The 18,269-nt window shown below is 47.2% G+C and overlaps 6 protein-coding genes across 6 annotated transcripts; 4 read left to right on the top strand and 2 right to left on the bottom strand.

Moving 5' to 3' along the window:
• Positions 1-662: 662 nt before the first annotated feature.
• Positions 663-1,012, bottom strand: N7495_008728 (uncharacterized protein; the record flags this gene model as incomplete). Its single annotated transcript, XM_057211379.1, is given in 2 exon segments — positions 663-940; positions 958-1,012. The coding sequence occupies 2 exon segments, from the start codon at positions 1,010-1,012 to the stop codon at positions 663-665; spliced, it is 333 nt and encodes a 110-aa protein (XP_057060922.1).
• A 1,649-nt stretch (positions 1,013-2,661) lies between these two features.
• On the top strand, positions 2,662-3,973 carry N7495_008727 (cysteine hydrolase family protein; the record flags this gene model as incomplete). The annotated part of the gene is made up of 3 exons (XM_057211378.1): positions 2,662-2,750; positions 2,813-3,234; positions 3,291-3,973. The coding sequence occupies 3 exons, from the start codon at positions 2,662-2,664 to the stop codon at positions 3,971-3,973; spliced, it is 1,194 nt and encodes a 397-aa protein (XP_057060921.1).
• Positions 3,974-4,682: 709 nt separating this feature from the next.
• Positions 4,683-5,336, bottom strand: N7495_008726 (TRAPP subunit TRS20; the record flags this gene model as incomplete). The annotated part of the gene is made up of 2 exons (XM_057211377.1): positions 4,683-5,040; positions 5,146-5,336. The coding sequence occupies 2 exons, from the start codon at positions 5,334-5,336 to the stop codon at positions 4,683-4,685; spliced, it is 549 nt and encodes a 182-aa protein (XP_057060920.1).
• Positions 5,337-5,930: 594 nt separating this feature from the next.
• On the top strand, positions 5,931-7,274 carry N7495_008725 (splicing regulator NSRP1-like domain-containing protein; the record flags this gene model as incomplete). The annotated part of the gene is made up of 1 exon (XM_057211376.1): positions 5,931-7,274. One exon carries the CDS (start codon positions 5,931-5,933, stop codon positions 7,272-7,274), a length of 1,344 nt encoding a protein of 447 aa, XP_057060919.1.
• Positions 7,275-7,647: 373 nt separating this feature from the next.
• On the top strand, positions 7,648-8,100 carry N7495_008724 (40S ribosomal protein eS30; the record flags this gene model as incomplete). Its single annotated transcript, XM_057211375.1, has 3 exons — positions 7,648-7,730; positions 7,831-7,935; positions 8,074-8,100. Exons 1-3 carry the CDS (start codon positions 7,671-7,673, stop codon positions 8,098-8,100), a joined length of 192 nt encoding a protein of 63 aa, XP_057060918.1. The 5' UTR covers positions 7,648-7,670.
• Positions 8,101-10,136: 2,036 nt separating this feature from the next.
• N7495_008723 (uncharacterized protein) lies at positions 10,137-17,922 on the top strand (the record flags this gene model as incomplete). The annotated part of the gene is made up of 3 exons (XM_057211374.1): positions 10,137-12,152; positions 12,214-12,820; positions 12,881-17,922. 3 exons carry the CDS (start codon positions 10,137-10,139, stop codon positions 17,920-17,922), a joined length of 7,665 nt encoding a protein of 2,554 aa, XP_057060917.1.
• Between the last annotated feature and the right edge of the window lie 347 nt (positions 17,923-18,269).

Below are 18,269 nucleotides of genomic sequence, written 5' to 3'. Positions count from 1 at the left end.
TTACTAGTAATCATTCATATCGGAATTGATAGAACTATGATTAATATCGAGGGTCTACCTTTCACCTTATTTGATGAACCCGGATAAAAGATTCGGGCGACGAGAAAAGACTTTACAGAGTTCAAAGGTCATCAAATCGATATGAGCCGGAAGAAAAACAACGATCAAAGGAGGCATTCACCTGGAACAATCGTGGAGTCAACATGGCTAGTACGATCCTCTGCTGTTCCCCACAGCTACACATAATAGCGAAGATGATCATCAAAGGCGAGACTGAAACCATACAAGAAGTTATTTGAGAGCCTGGTACGAGGTGAAGTGCCTATCAAACCACACAATACTTTTTATAGTGACCATGGGGGAAAATGGGTTAAGTCTATGACAGGTCCATCGACGCCAGAAATTAGGCAATCTTTCCTCTCGCGATGAAAATTCCTCGCCAAAAGAAAGCCCATTAATCTTGTCGTTTTGCTCCTTTTACTTTTGGCTCTGTTAATTTGCATCCAGCGCTAAACTATATTAGGCCATCACATGACAGCCAGATGTACCCTGTATTTTAAATGGTAATCCTGCGTTCCAATTTCTTAGTAATCTCCATAGTAATGAGAACACACCCGCCCCTCTGAATTAAATCTTCATTTTTAAAGCTATTTACATGCCTTTTAATGATCTGTTTCTGTGGTTTCACCCTGAGTTGTCTCATCCGTTCTTCTCCTCTTTGGCCTAGGCGCCCGGCCTGATCTTCTTGGCCCTTCATCCTCCGAAGCTTCCCACCCTGCCCCCCGTGCCGCCGATGCCGCCGATGCCTGAGATGCCTGAGATGCCTGCGAAGTCGCCCGTGATACCTCAACTTCCTGGTTCTCAGCTAGCATCTGCTGCTCGATGATCTCAAATTGAGATGGTGAGCGCTGGGTTGAGCGCTGAGAGATAGCCTGCTCAACTGAGCGGTAAAAAGACTCGCCGAATTCAGAGATAGGCGGTGGGAGGGGAGGGCATTGAAAATGATAGACATAATGAATATGGAGGGCAGATATAGGGAATTGGTGGTGGAATGTGGAATTGGTAACAAAATGTTCTCATTACTATGGAGATTACTAAGAAATTGGAACGCAGGATTACCATTTAAAATACAGGGTACATCTGGCTGTCATGTGATGGCCTAATATAGTTTAGCGCTGGGTGCAAATTAACAGAGCCCTGATATATTTATTCACACAAAAACTTACTAAGCGTGTCATAGGTAGAATTTGCACATACTCCCTGATTGAGATGATTGTGAAGCAGAAGAGAACTCCATACGATCGATCTTCTGGCCCTTATAGTATTTTCCTATGAGCTTAATGAAATTCTCCGTGCTTAGGAGACTTTACAGCCAGGACCACTCATCCGCATTCCGTACGAAGAAGTCGACATTACAGTTCGAGCCTCTGTCACCAGGTCTGCCCAAAACCACGTGCCCTAATGGAGCTTTGGCGGTTTCTCCGAATTTGCTGAGTGGAATGGCAGCTATAGTTTATACGATGGTTGCTGGATCGGACCCTCGAGCACAACAACATTACCATCTTTTCCTGTAGTGGCCTGACCTACATCTCCAGCATCTTCACCTTCTCCTTATTTAGTGTCTAAACTAACTACAGCCTAGTATAGTTCCGATCTATACCCACCATAAGCTATTATACCAACTTCGGTCGTACTCGGCGGCCTTGACCATGTACACCAGATGTTCGTAGACATGTTTATAAATAGAGAAACTTGCCCAAATGCCTAAGGTCCTAGCGATGCGGGCGTAGATCCTATCCGTTACTTCATGAACTTCTATGATGAGTACATTATCCCTCCCGAAATCACCGAGGCAAGAGTAATGGAATTCAGCCTCAGTTCAACTAGAGATTTTGGATTTCCTATAGCCGGAGCATCATCACACTTTAGCCTGTATGCACAATATAGCCTTGACTATCTAAAGTTAAGGATGATAGAAGGAAGCCGAAGAGCTTCCGGTGCAAGTGATGCACTCGCGCAGGCTTGCTTTTAGATCAGAGCATCATAATACTTTAGCCATTATCCATAATCTAGCCTAGACCTTCCAAATTCAGGGACGATGGAATGAAGCCGAAGAGCTCAAGGTACAGGTGATACATACGCGCAGGGAAATACTCGGTCCAGAACATCCCTCTACTCTGGGTCAGACAGACGCTAGGCTTCGTTGGGTTAATTTAAGGCAACGATATTTGTGGCCTTGAATATTAGGCGGTAAGGCTAACACGCAAATAGCTAAGTAAACTCGACCTCGATCAGCCGCGACGATCTGGATTCATCCAGGTTTGGGTCTCTGGGGTAAAATCGCAAAGTTCCGTGAGTTTTGGTCTCATTTCCTTTTCCCCATCTCTCCCCACATTACCCCCTTCGGCATCCCTTCTATGGGGTGGCATCCAGCTTCTTTTCTCCTTCCATACCCACAATCTACAATGCCCACGCACTGGAGACATGACTCCTGTCATTGCTTCCACGCACTTATTTACCTTTTCCCCTCTACAATTTCCTTAATTGTATCCACAAACTTTATGCCTGAAAATTATGATGGAACAACAAGACTTACACCGTCTACAAACAGATCACCCGTGACAGAGTGGTTGACCACTTTCGTCCATCATGACAGATAACATGGACGCGCCGTCCGATATGCAAGACATTCCTGACCTCGCTCTGAATATGCAATTGATTCCCCCTGCCGAAGGGACTTATCCTGACAGGTAGGGTGCTCCTCGTGCACGGACAAATACTTGTCGCTAACCAAGCCTCCTTCCCCGCATAGAGAAACCCTTCTTACCGCAGTACAGGCCCACGCGAAATTACACGGATACAATGTGGTTGTTAAATCATCCAGTACCCCCACAGAGAAGAAACCCGGCCGTACTGCCAAAATCTGGCTGCGCTGTGATCGTGGAGGACAGTATCGACCCCGTAATGGGCTGACCGAGGAAACTCGCAAGCGTCGACGTACATCAAGATTGGTAGATTGTCCCTTTATGCTCCAGGCAGTAGGTTCTCCAGGTATTTGGACCTTGAGCGTCCTGAATGCAACTCACAACCATGGTCCCGTTGTTGAAAAGCCTCGATCAAGTCAGCACAAAGTCCGAAAGGGTCAAATCCCAGCTGCTCCTTATGATTGGCCTCATGACGCAACTTTCAGTCCTTTCACAACTGCTTTGGTGATAATTGATATGCAGAAAGACTGTAGGCCACTTCATAACTACTCTCATACTAACTTGCGACTAATGCATTCATGCCAGTTTGTGCCCCGGGTGGATATATGCACTACCAGGGTTACGACATTTCTGCTGCGCAGGCGCTTATTCCGAAGATACAGCAATTGCTGCAAGTTTTTCGCGCAGGGGGCTTTCCTATCTACCATACCCGTGAAGGTAATATACATACTTTTCCATGTATTGGACTTGAACAATCTATTAACCTTATCTTAGGCCACCGACCAGACTTGTCGACCCTCTCTAGCCGGGAGTCATTTCGCTCGCGCAACAACGCCAACGGCCTGGGCATTGGCTCGCAGGGGCCATTGGGTCGTTTGCTAATTCGTGGAGAGTTGGGCCATGATACCATTGATGAGCTCTACCCCATTCTTGGGGAGCCAGTCATAGATAAACCCGGCCGCGGTGCCTTCGCACACACCGAGTTTGAACTCATCCTCCGTAATAAAGGCATGAAGAATCTTGTCCTTGTCGGCGTGACCACCGATGTATGTGTCTCTACAACCATGCGTGAAGCCAATGATCGTGGCTTCGATTGCGTTGTCTTGGAAGATGGCACGGCTGCTAGCGAGCAATCTCTCCGTGACAGCACAATTTCATCCATCAAGATGGAGGGTGGCATCTTTGGCGCCGTCTCAAAGATCCAAGATGTGATCATTGCTGTGGACGCTTGCAAGTCGAAGAAGCATGCGCCCCAGCATGCGCCTTAGATTCCAGTTTGGTATCTTTCCATTTATTTCTGATCTCCTTCGGACCTCTTCTTGAGTTTATTTTTAGCGATTGATTACGTTTTTAGGGCTGGATGGAGATCTAGCTGGCGTTTAGCTTTCTTTTCTTTGATTTTGGTATTCAAGAGTACCTATACTTCTTTCCAGATCTCGATTGTCTTTAAAGAAAAATCTATCGAGTCTTTCGGGTTGCCTGTTCTTCAAAACAGGTCACGGTTTCAAAACCATTCTAATGCACTTTGAGTGTATAATACAAGGCTATTTTTCAAATATAATTTTGTCCAATGCGGACTGGAGGTTGCTCTATCCAATATTGAATAGTATTGCTTTCATTCTTAGACACCACTGGTAAACATCTTCGTTTGGAAAAGGAATCTGAACGATGGAATTAACCATGCATATTGAAGGATGTACCATAGTAACCGTCCAACCCAACAAAATGATAAAAATACAATAATAAGCCAAGTATGTCCATTTAAGGATGTCTCATGATAATCATGAAACCCAGTACAAAAAGCGCCAATTGAAAGACATCATAACAACCATGTATCCCAATAAAATTTATACCGATTAAGTATGTATCATAATGAACGCAACCCAATAAAATAAACCCTTGAAACGCCTCGCTGTATCAGCAAAAACAAAAGTACCGCTGGCAAACCAGGCCCAGAACAAAACGTATCACTCAGAATCACAGCCACTTGCGTCCAGCAGCTGTAACCTTAGCACGAAATACAGGGCTCTTGATCTCCATACCCTGCTTGTAGAACGGGTTCATAGCAGTTTTGACATAGTTCTCGTAGATCTCATTCATGAACTGGCGCACAGCCTCTTCAGTTTGAGGGGAGGTGGGGTTCGCAGCAATTGAACTCGACGAGGCGCGGGTGGATGAAGAGGAGCCAAGGATCGATGAGCCCGCGATACCGCTGGTGCCGGGATGGGGAGTGTTCGGGGGCTGGTGGAGCAGCATAAATCGCACACCACTGGGCGTCAGGAAAGCAGAAATGTAGGCTGCATTGGGAGGGTAGGTGTCAATATGCTTGAGGTACCTATGGTTCCAAGATAATGTCAGTTAAAAAATTCATGGGGTTGGGTTCACAGGTGATTCTTGCTGTGAACTGAAGTAGACCTTGCTCATCGGATTATTCACTTACATTGCGCCATTGGTCCACTGAGCTTCTTCCACAATATCTAGGCTGGAGTGGATGATGAATTGGTTCATGTACTGGGCTGTATCTGGGAACCGAAAACGGGCAATGCCATCACCACCGCTTTTGCAGGTGCCAAATGCAATGTTGAACACCGGCGTGTCTGAGGGTGAGAGGATGGTGAAGTAGTACGACATTTTGTGGAAAGGGTGAGCTGGAGGATAAAGCTCGGATATATTGAGGGGCGATAGTTATCTGAGTCGCTGACTATCAATCACGTGACTGATAAGGATATTTGATGTTTTCCTAGTCCTTGGAAAAAGTTGGAAAAGATTGGGTTTGATATCTTTCGAGGTTTCCTAAGGTTAAATATAGGTCTAGTGAAAATATCGGCAATGAGCCGGCGTCCAAGCCCCATGGACATAAATCTTGGAATTTCTTTTAATATCAACAGGTCGACGGTCCTCATATATGTTTCCATTTAAACCACTTAATAAACATTAGTATTGACAGTAGCTCTCCTCAATTTATAACTAACAGCAAACCAAGCCATTCCGAGTCCTCAAATATAACCCCGAGCCATTTAGATATTCCATTAACATTGGTTGTGGTACAAGATAAAATGGATAATAGTCAAGACATATTTCCCCGCAAACCAAAATACCACGTGACCGATAAGCAAAATGTCTTTATCGTACGAAGTCGCAACTTGACTCCGCTTGATTAGCAAGTTAGATCTCGAGATCACCACATCAAATTCCTGTCGAAAATTGAGACGAATATATCAGAATATGGCACCCAATTTATCGACTGGTCTGAAATTACCCATCAATAAAACCCTCGGTCCAAAGCCAAGCAATCCTCTCGGACAAAAGCGCAAAAATAACGTTTTCGATGATGATTCCGACGATGAGGACCAGCAGCGAGGGAAAGGAGCTGTGGAGATATCCACAATAGGTGGCCTAGACGTGTCAGTATCAAAGCCGGCATTGCCAAAGATCGCAGGACCTCCACCAAAACGGAAGATACACTTGGGCGGTGGACCGAAGCCCAACGCTAAGCCTCTGAGCAAGACCTCGATCTTTGCCCACGAGGATGATGAGGACGAAGACAATGAAAAAAAGCGCCAAGGAGAGACGAAATTTGGGTTGAACAAGGCCAAGTCGAACCAGGCGGCAGGCCCTACACCGGATTACACCAACCTCTCCTCATTATACAGCAGCAAAAAGCATGCTAAAGAAGCTGAACAACTCGACCCGCTGATTTACTCGTATGATGATGTTTACGATAGTCTGCACGCGAAGCCAGAAAAGCCCACAAACGCGGAGAAGGCTGAAGTACCGAAATATATGACATCATTACTGCGAAGCGCAGAGATTAGGAAGCGCGATCAACTGCGGGCACGTGATCGTCAATTGATGAAGGAACGCGAAGCTGAGGGTGATGAGTTCGCAGAGAAGGAGGTCTTTGTTACTGGTGCATACAAGGAGCAGCAAGCAGAGCTACGAAAAGTAGAAGAAGAGGAGGCACGTCGGGAGAAGGAGGAGGAAGAGCGAAGGAAACAGAATGGTAACGCTGGTATGGTTGGATTTTACCGAGACATGCTTTCGCGAGGTGAAGAACGACACGAACAGATTGTCAAAGCTTCCGAAGAGGCTGCTCGCAAAGTCAACACAGCCGAGGCTACGGATGATACAGCGAAGGAATCGGACGAAAACACAGAAGCCAAGAAGGCCGCAGAACTCAACTCGCGCGGGGCTCGTATTGCTGTTAATGACGAGGGTCAAGTTGTTGACAAGAGACAACTACTTACTGCAGGCCTGAACGTGGCTCCAAAACCGAAAGCCACACCTTCTACTGCTGCACCATCTCGACCTTTGGCTGGGCGGTCTAGGCCTACTACAGGACAGTCTGGTCGTGGTGCACAGCGCGCTCGCCAGACTGAGATTATCGCTCAACAGTTAGAGGAGCGTACCCGACAGGAAGAGGAGGCCGAAGCCGCCAAACAGAAGGAGATTGCAGAGCGGAGTCGCAGCCAAAAGTCAGCTACAGATGTTTCCAGTGCCAAGGAGCGATACATGGCAAGAAAAAGAGAACGTGAGGAAGCTGCTGCAAAAGAAAAGGCGGCTAAATGAAAACGGGAGCGTTATTGCATCTACGGAACTGGGGCTTTTGGATTGTATAAAAGGTGCTATGATTGGGCTTACATAACTACTTATCGGTTGAACAAAGTGGTAAAGTTGGGAAGCCGCTTGAATGATTAATACCTCATTTTGTAGTTTGTAGATAGATCCTAAATATTTATCTAGATACCTTCTGGCAAGACCTAATTGATGGGATCGGGGACCTAAAAGAGTGAGTCGCCCTTGCCGCTTTAATACTCGATGACATAAGCACAACCCTCTTTGGGACACTCGCTAAGCCTGCCCCACACACCCACTTCCAATTTTGCAACCCTATCGTGCCTCGAAAGTGAACCCCCTTCAACAACTCGCTTTTCCCATCCAGTTCATCGCCAAAAATCATACAACATGGGTAAGGTTCACGGATCTCTCGCCCGTGCCGGTAAGGTCAAGTCTGCCACTCCTAAGGTCAGTAAAATCGAACCCCCAGCGCTTCCGCCGAGCCTCCTACACCGCCAGGAGCATCTTCATCAGAATCGCCATTCTGACAACGACACTTTGAATCCAGGTCGAGCCCCAAGAGAAGAAGAAGAACCCCAAGGGTCGCGCCTACAAGCGTATCTTGTACACCCGCCGTTTCGTGAACGTTACCATGACCGGTGGCAAGCGCAAGGTACATACCGATCACAACCCTCCACCAGACTGAAAACCCCCAAAGACCCTCAAATCCACTCCGATCATCACTTTCATATGAATACACACGCCAAGAAACCAGCAATCAGGAAATACTAACAAATTTTTCAATACACAGATGAACCCCAACCCCGGTGCCGCTTAAATTGACGCATGTCAATAAAGAAAATTCCCGAACCGAACCGAGGAGGAAACGAGTTTTTTTTGATGTTGAAAACATTTCGCGAGTTCGCGAGTTCATGTCCGACGAAAGTCATGCAAGCTACGTCGCTAGCCTGAGAAAAGTGCCTATGTAGTTAGACTATGAGGTCGACTTATTAATTCTCGCTTTTACTTCTACTTTCCGTGTTTCTTCTGCTTTCGCAAAGCACTTCAATGAGCCATGGATTTTGTTCTAGGTCTTTGAGTCTTTTGAGTGACGCTTAACTTGTAGATATTCTACATAAAGCGTAGACAATAGATGAACCTGGGAATACATCACTTTGCTTCTTTCAATATGCACTTGACATCCATTGAATATTTTCACTATGTGGTATTGACGATACACAAGAGCTTTGAATTATGAAACTACAGCGTGATCATTACCAAGGTGCATATGATATGATTCCCTCTTGCAGAGAGCCTCAATATCTCCCGGGGTCTGTATATTCAATAGGGCTTCATCTCAACACGTAGTAACTAGCTACCTCCAGGGCTACACCCGTGGACTATCCATGCTCAGGTGGGTTACCTCGGCAACCTTTCAAGGTCGGAAGAGTCTCAATAGATTCTGAAGATTATCTTGGAATTTCCACTTTGATGTCTAAGCCTGGGTATAAAAAAATTAGGTTTCACATGCATGAAAAGAAGCCTCAAAATTTTCAAAGTTATTCCTTACATGGACCTGAATTCAAGTGTTCCATTTATAGGGCCGTTTGGAGACCCTGTTCGATCACCTGGGTAGGTATCCGTATGGTTTCAGCGTTCTGGAACAATATCTGTTGGCGGAAAGGATCGACCTCGGGATGAATTCCCCGACCCATCATGCAAATACTGGACCTAAAAGATTAGTGTGGCCATCTTATCAATAACTTGTTGTTCATGGGGGATCATCTTGTCAACTTCGGAATACATAGATATGGGGAATGACTTGGATCTGATTGTCAATTGGTATGATTCGTGTTCCAGAACCCATATATCACACAGACCATGGTTGACGATTCAGAGTCGCCACTTATTGAGTCGTGACTTAGAACGTTTTAAGTCCGACAAAACTGGAATACTCAAATCACCCCAAATTTCCTAACTTGTCGATGTCATGATAGGTATAAAAGCGATGATCTCAGAATCTGCTGCATCCATGGCTCTTGAGGTTGGGTTAAAGTTTAAACCCAAGCATTATGATGACTAAGGCTACACCTTCGACGACAACCCACGAACCCAGATCTATAATGAGGGGAACGAGGAGAAAAGTGTTTACGTCACTCGGAAAGCTCGGTCCATAGCAAGCAGATGAGTTCACTCGTTCTCACATTGTCCTCAGCTCAATGGTGATACCCCACACGACCACTGTTTTCATGGTCGAAGCCAAGTCCTCGGATATTGTCGCCGCAGATTCCTCGAATAATTTGCATTATCTAGTGCAACAACTGGTTCCAATTGACCAAAGCAAAATAAAAACGAACAACTGGATCCCAGCTCAGAAGCTAGGAACAAGAACAGTTTCGGACGTATCGATTCGTGACTCTTTCAATTAACACCTTCAGCTATCGTATGTACAAAGCAATGACGATGACTTCAGTCCTGTAGATTTCGCTGGGCCTGAAGCCCCACTCGCCACATTTCCTCTTTGTCGAGCATCATTGACTCTAGTTTTTGGGCTGGTACCGAACAATTCAAGTTGATGCTCCGCGAGAGCTCTAATCTGTTGATTCTACCGGACCTATCAAACAGCCCAGATCTCCTTCGGCGACTCCGAAGTGCTCTCATGATGCAATTACATGAGAAAAGGCTCGAATTGAGTACTTAATGTTGGAATCTACTCTTTTTTCCTCTTCCCTTCATCAACTGTGACAAATGACAATCAACGACTGCAATAATTCCCATTCGATTCTCTTGAGTCGAACTTATTCCGATATTTCTTTCAACTTATAACATATTCTTCTATATAATATAAACTTAAAATAAAAACCAAACCCCACAATGTCAGCCCCATCGAACCCCCAGCAGGAATCTGAGAGCTTTGCCAAAAGATTGGGCCGGAGACTCTCTTTTGGTGGTGATACTTCCAAAGAAACGACAAAGAAGGAGACCACCACCGGCCAACATGGTATTGGCCAGCAAGTGCACGACAAGGCCGATGAAGTCAAGCAGGATATCTCGAAGGGAGACTTCAAGGGCGCTGTCAAGGACGTTGCCGGAAAAGGAGAAAATACGAAAACTGCTACCCAGAAGGGAGATGTTTCTGGAGCTGCAAGTGAAACTAACAGAGATGAAATCAACAAAAAAAACTTTGACGACGTTGGCAAGCGACTTTTTGGGAGCAGAAGCGGACCTATTCTTCCCAATGATGATATCAAAAAGGGGCCTATAACGGCAGGTGACCAGCGAGACTCAGTTCACACGGGCCAAGGACTCTATGGTGCTACGGGGTCAGGATCAGCAACTGGGTTCAGAGATATCACCGGGATGTCACCCAGCGGATACAATGCACGACCCTTGTCATCGACAGGACCAGAAACTGGAGCAATCATTGGATCTACGAGAGCCACTGAGCATGAATCTGCCATTGGACCTAAGGATATATCAGGATCCAAACCCAAGGGATCCAAGATAATCGGTGGAACTGGCGGTAATGAATCCAAAGAAACAGCTGGATTTGGACCTAACGGATCCAAGGTCAGCAGTGGATCTGGAGTCAAAGAATCTAAAGAAACAACTGACTCTGGACCTACTGGATCTGAACCCAATAGATCCAAAATAACATCATCTGGAACAGCAGCTGGTGTTGGTGCTGGTACTGCAGCAGTAGCTGGTGTAGTGGGATCAGCAAACCATGGTCGAACTGGAACGAATCAGGAAAATTCTGCCAAAAACAACATCGCCAGTGGGCAAAATCCAACTGAAAACTCTCCACGGGGCTTGATCAACCAAGAACTCGCTGAACACTCGCATATTAGCTCAGATGTCTTTGACGATGGAAACACTGGAAAATCAAAGTCTAAAGGAGGAGCTGGTCTCGGTTTCTTCAGTAAAAAATCAAGCCAGAAAGAGAAAGCAAGCAGTGGAAGTAGCTCTGGCAATGTAAAGGCAAACAAGAAGTCGACGACTACTCAGCAAGGAGAACTCGGCCGGGGAGTTGGTACTGTAGGTATGGGTGCTGCTGGCCTGGGTGCTGCCGGTTTGAATAAAACCGGCCTTGGTCAGCGATCCACTACCACTGGACAGCCCAGCAATGAATTCATTGGCCAAGGCAAACAAAATACGACTATCGAAATTCCTCGCAAAGAGATCTCAAGTGTGGACCAGAAGAATACAATCGCTCGACAGACCGGCAATACCTACTCTGGTCTTGGTGACCAAACCATGACGTCTGGCAAGACAAGAAAGGAAGTTTCCAGTATGGATCAGAAAAGCAGTACCTCCCGTCATACGAGCAAAAGCGACTCAGAAATTCCCGGCATGGGCGGGCAACCCGCTATGTCTGGCCAGACAGGAAAGGGAATGTCCGACCAGAGTGGCCTCGCAATGAGGGGAATCGCTGGTGGAGGACTCAAACAGGATTTTAACGAGGGAGAAATCAGCCCAGGCAGTTATAGCCGTGCAGAGAATGCTCAACTCGCGACTAAAGGTACTACCGATACAAGCGGTGGTATTGGCACCACTAGGACTGTGAAAAACTTGGGTGGCAGTAGTTACAAGTTAACTATCTTGCAAGAGAAGGTCCAGGCAGTTTCTCAAAAATGCAAGACTCAGTTAGGCTTGTCAGCCAACGAGATAAGCCAACGCAGTCCTACTGTGGATGCTTTCTTTGATGCTGTAGCAGCTGAACGTCTTCGCTGGATGCCGCGTGATGGAAGTAGACTGGATTGCTGCCTCAGATGGGCATCTCGACTGGCTTATACAGTTGATGCTCTTCGTGAGTCGGTCGGTGCGTTTGCCCCTGGAGCCAACGAAGCCGCAAAGCTTATATGGGGCTACTCTATCATGTTGTTGGAGGCAAGTGAACTCCAAACTCCATCAAATTCCTTAAATCACTGGAAACTAACTGATTAATCAGTCTGACCTGGATAACACTGATGTTTTTGAGAGAGTCTTCGGCAGATACGGCCGCGTCGCAGTTGGAATTCGTCTGCTTCTCCAGTATGAAAGCGCTTTCATAAACTCTCCAGAACTTCAGCCAGAGGCAGCTGCCGTCTATTCAGATCTTCTCGAGATGATTTGTAGTACCACTGGCAGCTGCATTGAAGGCTCAAAGAGCAAGGAGTCCCCCAAGATCATTGAACATAATGTCGACGCAGCATTCGTGTCTTATGCTCTCCGATACTCGACTCATTGGAATGCTATCGTCGAGTCTGCCACTTTCAAAGCTGTAGAACAGAGCTCATTGATCTTCCCAAGCCCTGAGCTAGGCAGCCTACGCCAATTCCTAAGTGTGCAGGATCGTCCACTTCAGTTCATTCTCGATTCCCGCGCTCACTCCCTCGCGGAGGGCTCATTCGAGTGGTTCAACAATTCTCTGTATGAGTTCAGCGTTGGGGATCATCCTGTGATGATGGTTACAGGTGGCCCCGGTGCTGGTAAGAGTGCTCTTGCACAGTGGACCGTTGAGCGGATGCAGGAATCAGCCGAGCATGAAGAATGGCACGTCATCCCATATACGATCCGTGAGTTTAACGATCTTCCCCAAACCTCAAACCTTGCCTACTCCATATTGACATAGTCAGGCGCTGATATCCCGGTTGCGACCCTTCCACTGCGCATTCTTAAAGGTATATTGCACCAGATGCTAGACCACTGTGTCAGCGAAAAGAGTACCCAGGAAGATATTTTGTTCTATGTTGCAAAGGCAGCTCAAGGCGCGCTCGATGGAGAGGGAGAAGCCCAAGTTGAAGAGTATCTATGGAAAGGTATCCATACCGGACTTGCCACGGAAATTAAATACATGTTTGTGGTTGACGGTCTTGATCAGATCAAGGGTGGTGATGTTGATGCTACCACATTCCTTGATAAGTTCAGCACCATTTTGGATGAACAGGATACTGGATCCAAGATGATCACCTTCACTCGACCACTGAGCTCACACATTTACGCCAAGAACACTGTGCAGTTCAAGATGCAAACTTCCCAGACACAGAAAGATCTGACTACCTATATCCAGAAGGCACTTTCGTCAGGATTCAGCTCTGAAAACATTAAGAGCAAGCAGATGGAATCTGCTGTGATTGCCATTGTCAATCGCTCTCAAGGTTCATTCAGCTGGGCTGAGATGGCAGTTGCGAATGCCCGCCAGCAGAGGACTTTGGACCAGGCTGTTCAATCTGTACAAAGCTTGCCGCAGTCAGCGTCCGAGCTCCTTGACGTTCATATGAAGAATCTGGATCTCAATCAGACTGAGACGCGGTGTGTTATGCAATGGCTAGCTGCGGCAGAGAGACCCCTGTTGGTTCAAGAGATTGAACAGCTCATGGCTGTTGATTTCAATACTCCAAGCTTTATTTCCCGTCTTTCTCGTGCAGATAGTGGCTGGTCCAAGTCTCTGAGTCCCGTGATATTGACCCGCGACGGCGTGGTATCATTTGCACACACTTCCATTCGTGAGCATGTTATCAACCTCGCAAAATCCGACAATGCAAAGGCTACTCTCAACTATAAAGGTGCTCACCTTGATATCCTCATGAGATGCCTTGCCTGGGTTCAATTGAGCGTGCGAGAGGAAACTGAAGTTTCTACAGACAAGCTGGGCATGGAAGAACGCAACCGTCTCTTCGACAAGTATGTGATGCTGGAGTATACGGCACGATACTGGCTCTCTCACCTTTTGTTCTCGAAAATGATTACAGATGATGGTGAATTTCAATTCACCGCGAGTTTCAAGAAGCTGGTTCCTGTGACTGTTCTCTTCGCCCGTCTCGAGCTGACTTGCCGAGAGTCGCAGTTCACCCGCTCAAGTGTGATTGAGCTCTACCGTTTAGCCACGGATATCCGCCGCGTTGTATTGGGTGAGAAGTCCATGGCTCTTCTGCAAAGTCTGCTTCTCAGTGCGCGTGTCTCAAATATGGCTCACGCTAGCCTTGCCGATGAGCAAAGCTACGAGGCATGGAAGCTCAGCCAGGAGCTTCTGGGACAATCTGACAAGATTACGTTGTCTTGTGCCGAGATGATGACGAAGTCATTTGGTGAACGAGGAACCATGAGTTCTCAGCAAGAAGACATCATGAAGTATTGGATCCTGACCGACTCCGATATCACTGGCGTTGACTTCAATCAGCGACTGAAGTATCTCGGAATGGTTGTCAGCATGAACAAGTCTCATAGCGATAATACCTCTGCACTTCTCATCTCAAAGCAGTTCTACCAGCAGATTCTTCTGAAGTATGGTACTAACTCGAGGCAATCCTCCTCGGCTGCTGACTTCTTGACTGGTCAGTTCTCGACCACTGGCAGTGATGAGATGAGCCGAGACATTGCACGTACCAAGTATGACAATGTGATTCGCACCATGGAAGTCACCGACGAGCGTCGTATTACACATACCTTTGCAATGGCTCAGCTGTACGAGCAACAGGGAGAGCATGCACAGGCTCAGAGTGTTCTCTCAAGCATGTGGGCAGGCCTTAACTCTCGCGACATCGATTCGGTTGATGTTATGGATAAGAAGGGTAGCGCCGCCTTGGCTTACTACCAATTCCTGCGTCGACAGGGTCGCAACGATGAAGCAGAGGTTATCATCCGCGAGCTTGTAGCAGACCTCGAAGTCACTGGCATCCATTCTCCTGAGATGATGCAGCGTGTGCAGTTGCTTCGCGCAGAGACTCGTGAAATTCACATGTACAGTCTCGATCGTTCCCTGTCTATTCTCATGTGGCATTATTACAAGGAAACTAACCAGGAATACTCTGCCGATGGAACAAAGCTGGCAATGTCGCTTGCTAGAAGTATGGCGAATACAAACACCATCGAGGACACCATGTCCATGTCTGGAGGAGACCGCAAGTTGATGATTCAGCTTCTGGACTCCATTACATCATCGACAAATAACCTCTCTGTGTCCACGTTGATACTGTGTCACAACCTTGCAAGTATTTACGTGCGTGAAGAAGACTGGGCTGGGGCTAGTGACTGCTCCAAGGCCGTTCTGCAGCATATTTGGCCCACCGTTGAGCAAGCTGGATCACACAAGAAATTCGGCACAGATCTCGCACCACCAATTGCTGATATTGCTCTGATTTTGGCATACTGCCACTTCCGTAGACTGCGTCTCGAGCACGCTACGATTGTCTATGAGAACGCATTTGGAACCCTTCTCGTATCTGAAAAGGTTCCAGTGGCCTCTGTCCTGGCTGTCGCTAAGGCAGTGGTTGAGTTTTACGAGACTACCTTCCAGTTCAACAAGGCCCTTGTCCTCCTGCACTCAGTGAGCAACTTCCTGACGTCTAGGATAGGAGAGACCCACAGAAACACCATCGAGAACTTGTATCTGGAGGCTAATTTGGCAAACCGCTTGGAGATGAGCCATGAGGCCAAGAACACGTACCAACGCATCTACAAGTGTACCATGCGTGACAACAAGGTTGCACCAGAAGGAGTTGAAGCCTCCCTTGCACTTATAACCTTGTACGAGAAGGGACTTCAATGGGATTCTGCCCTCGAAGTCTACCGACACTTGTGGCCAACGCTCGTTGTGGAAGAGAGCACTGAGCATAGCAGTAAAGAACGTATTCAAATCGAGCGGATGCTGGAGAAGACTTATATGGGCTACACATCAATCCTCTCTAACCATCCCAAGAGTTCCAGCTTTGCAGAGCGTTACAAGGTTGCTTCTGACTACGTGACGACTTGCCGCAACGTGTATGGTCCCACGCACCAGAAGACACTGAACGCTACTCTGCTCTTTGCGGAACTCTGCGAGTCAAGCGATTCTTACACTGATCAGGCTATCTCTCTGTACAAGATTCCTCTGCAGACCAATGAGTGGATTCCGGCCTCCCAATCATCCAAGGGCCTTGATCAAATGACCCAACCGTTGCCGATCACGCTCAAGCACAAGCTGGCACAGCTCTTTGTCCGCAAGCGTGACTCAACTAATGAAGCGCGCACTCTATACACTGAGGAGTATCAGCTGGCTAAGAAGCATCAGGGATACTTCTCCACCACGACTCTGTCTTGGCTGCGCGAGCTTGCGCTTGCCCACTCTCGCCAGGGTACCCCCGCATCTGTGCAGCAAGGAAATGCCCTTCTCCACACTTACACCACGGATGTCCTCCACGCAGGCGGTGATTCAGGCATGATGGCAGACTGGGCACGCAAGATTGCGTCAATATACCTAGAGTGTGGATTCATTGACGGTGGCAACGGCGTTCTAGATGAGCTACGCCGGCGTGTGGTTTACGGATCTGACACATCTGCAATGGCACTTGGTGACCGTCGCGATGCAGTATTTGTAGCAGCCTTTGAGGAGACCTTCGGTAGACGTGCCACTCACGAGCAGATTATCACTGAGATGACTCGCGAGATGCATGTCCACCAGACGTTCACCAAGAACCTGTCTGGCCATGACTTCATTCCAACCCTCGTCGCTGGTGATCGCCTATCTCGCCTTCAGACCGAACAAAAGCGCACTCGTGCTGCAAAGGAGTCTCAGGACAAGCTGTACGACTACTTCTGCGCTACTTTGTCCGCGATCGATATTGCCAACAGAGACATCGTACACCAATTCTATTTGATCTGTCTGCGCGAAGTTCATAACGAGAACCACAACACGATCATTCTCAACACAACAACCAGTCTCGTTCGTGATTTATGCAACTCGTCTCAGTTCCAGGAAGCTAGCGATATTACGGGTGTTCTACACTCGTTCTTGCACTTGACAGACGGTTTGAACAACTACGACAACATCATCACAGCCACAAAGCTAGGCCTATACCTGAGCGGCCATTCAGCGAAGAAGTGTCACAGTGAGAAGCTATTTAATGAAATGTCGATAAAATCCAAGCTCCTTCTCCAGGAGATCATGGCATCCTCCAAGGCCATCGGCATTGAGATTGTCGATCTCCCATTCACAGAACTGAACGACATCATCACCTTACTAGGGGAATACGAGATGTTCGACGACCTTGAAGCTATTCTCACCCAGCTGTGGACCTCGCGTATTGTCCAGCGCACCTGGACCCCAGACGTGGTCGTCTGGATCGGTCGCCGACTAGTGGAAACCCGCTTCTGCCGTGGCTCAGTCGATTCAGCAATCCAGCTATGCCGAGACATCTGCTACAACCTGCGACAGGTATGGGGCAGCTGCGACAGTGTGACGCTAGACATGACAAAGTTGCTCTCAGGTCTATTCACTGCATCCGGTGACCACCAGTCAGCAGTCACTCTCCACGAAGGCATTCTATTCGATATGCTGAGCGACTCTGACGCAAAAGAACACCCGAAGATAGCAGACATAGTCTCGCAGCACATGGAGCTATATCGTCGTGCCAAGTCTCGTCTCGGCTCAGGCAAGAGCTCGCGCCCTTCGGCACACCCTGATATTATTGCTCTGGTAACTGAGCGATTCGGACTGCAGTCTGAGCAGATTAGCGGCGTGGGAGATGCCAATGGGGGAGAACAATTTGGTGTTTGGTCTAGACCGAGACGCTTCAGTATTGATGTTGAGGATTTGGATGACCAGGGCCAACTGCATCACAACCACCTGCGGGAGTCCAGTGGACCTGGTTTGTCAAATGGAAATGGTGCACCGAGAAGAATCTCGGTACAGGCACTTTAAAATACAGTTATCTGGTTTTTGTTGGCGTCTTGGGATTGGAGACCTAAATTGAAAATATCTCCCTGGGTTTTTAGTTCAGTCAATAGTTATAAATTATATATATAAAATACAAAAGAAATATTTTGAAATATATGGCTAGTAAGACTGGTTGGGGAAAAAATATTGCCTAAATCTTTAGGCCATATAATCCCGTTCTCAAAACTGACGGTGATTACTCACTACTTAATATGTACTTGTCATCACGTTAATAACTGTGAGTGTCCAGGTAGTGAAGGGTCTGACTACTACTACGTACTGTTCAGAAGTAAATAACTCGGAATAAGTGGGGGCGTAGATCAGTGGAGCTT

The sequence above is a fragment of the Penicillium taxi genome, assembly GCF_028828555.1.
Source record: "Penicillium taxi strain IBT 34144 chromosome Unknown utg000005l_segment0_segment0, whole genome shotgun sequence".
Lineage (NCBI taxonomy): Eukaryota > Fungi > Ascomycota > Eurotiomycetes > Eurotiales > Aspergillaceae > Penicillium > Penicillium taxi.
Note: the sequence above shows the minus strand (reverse complement) of the source record. Positions and strands in the feature narration are given on the sequence as shown.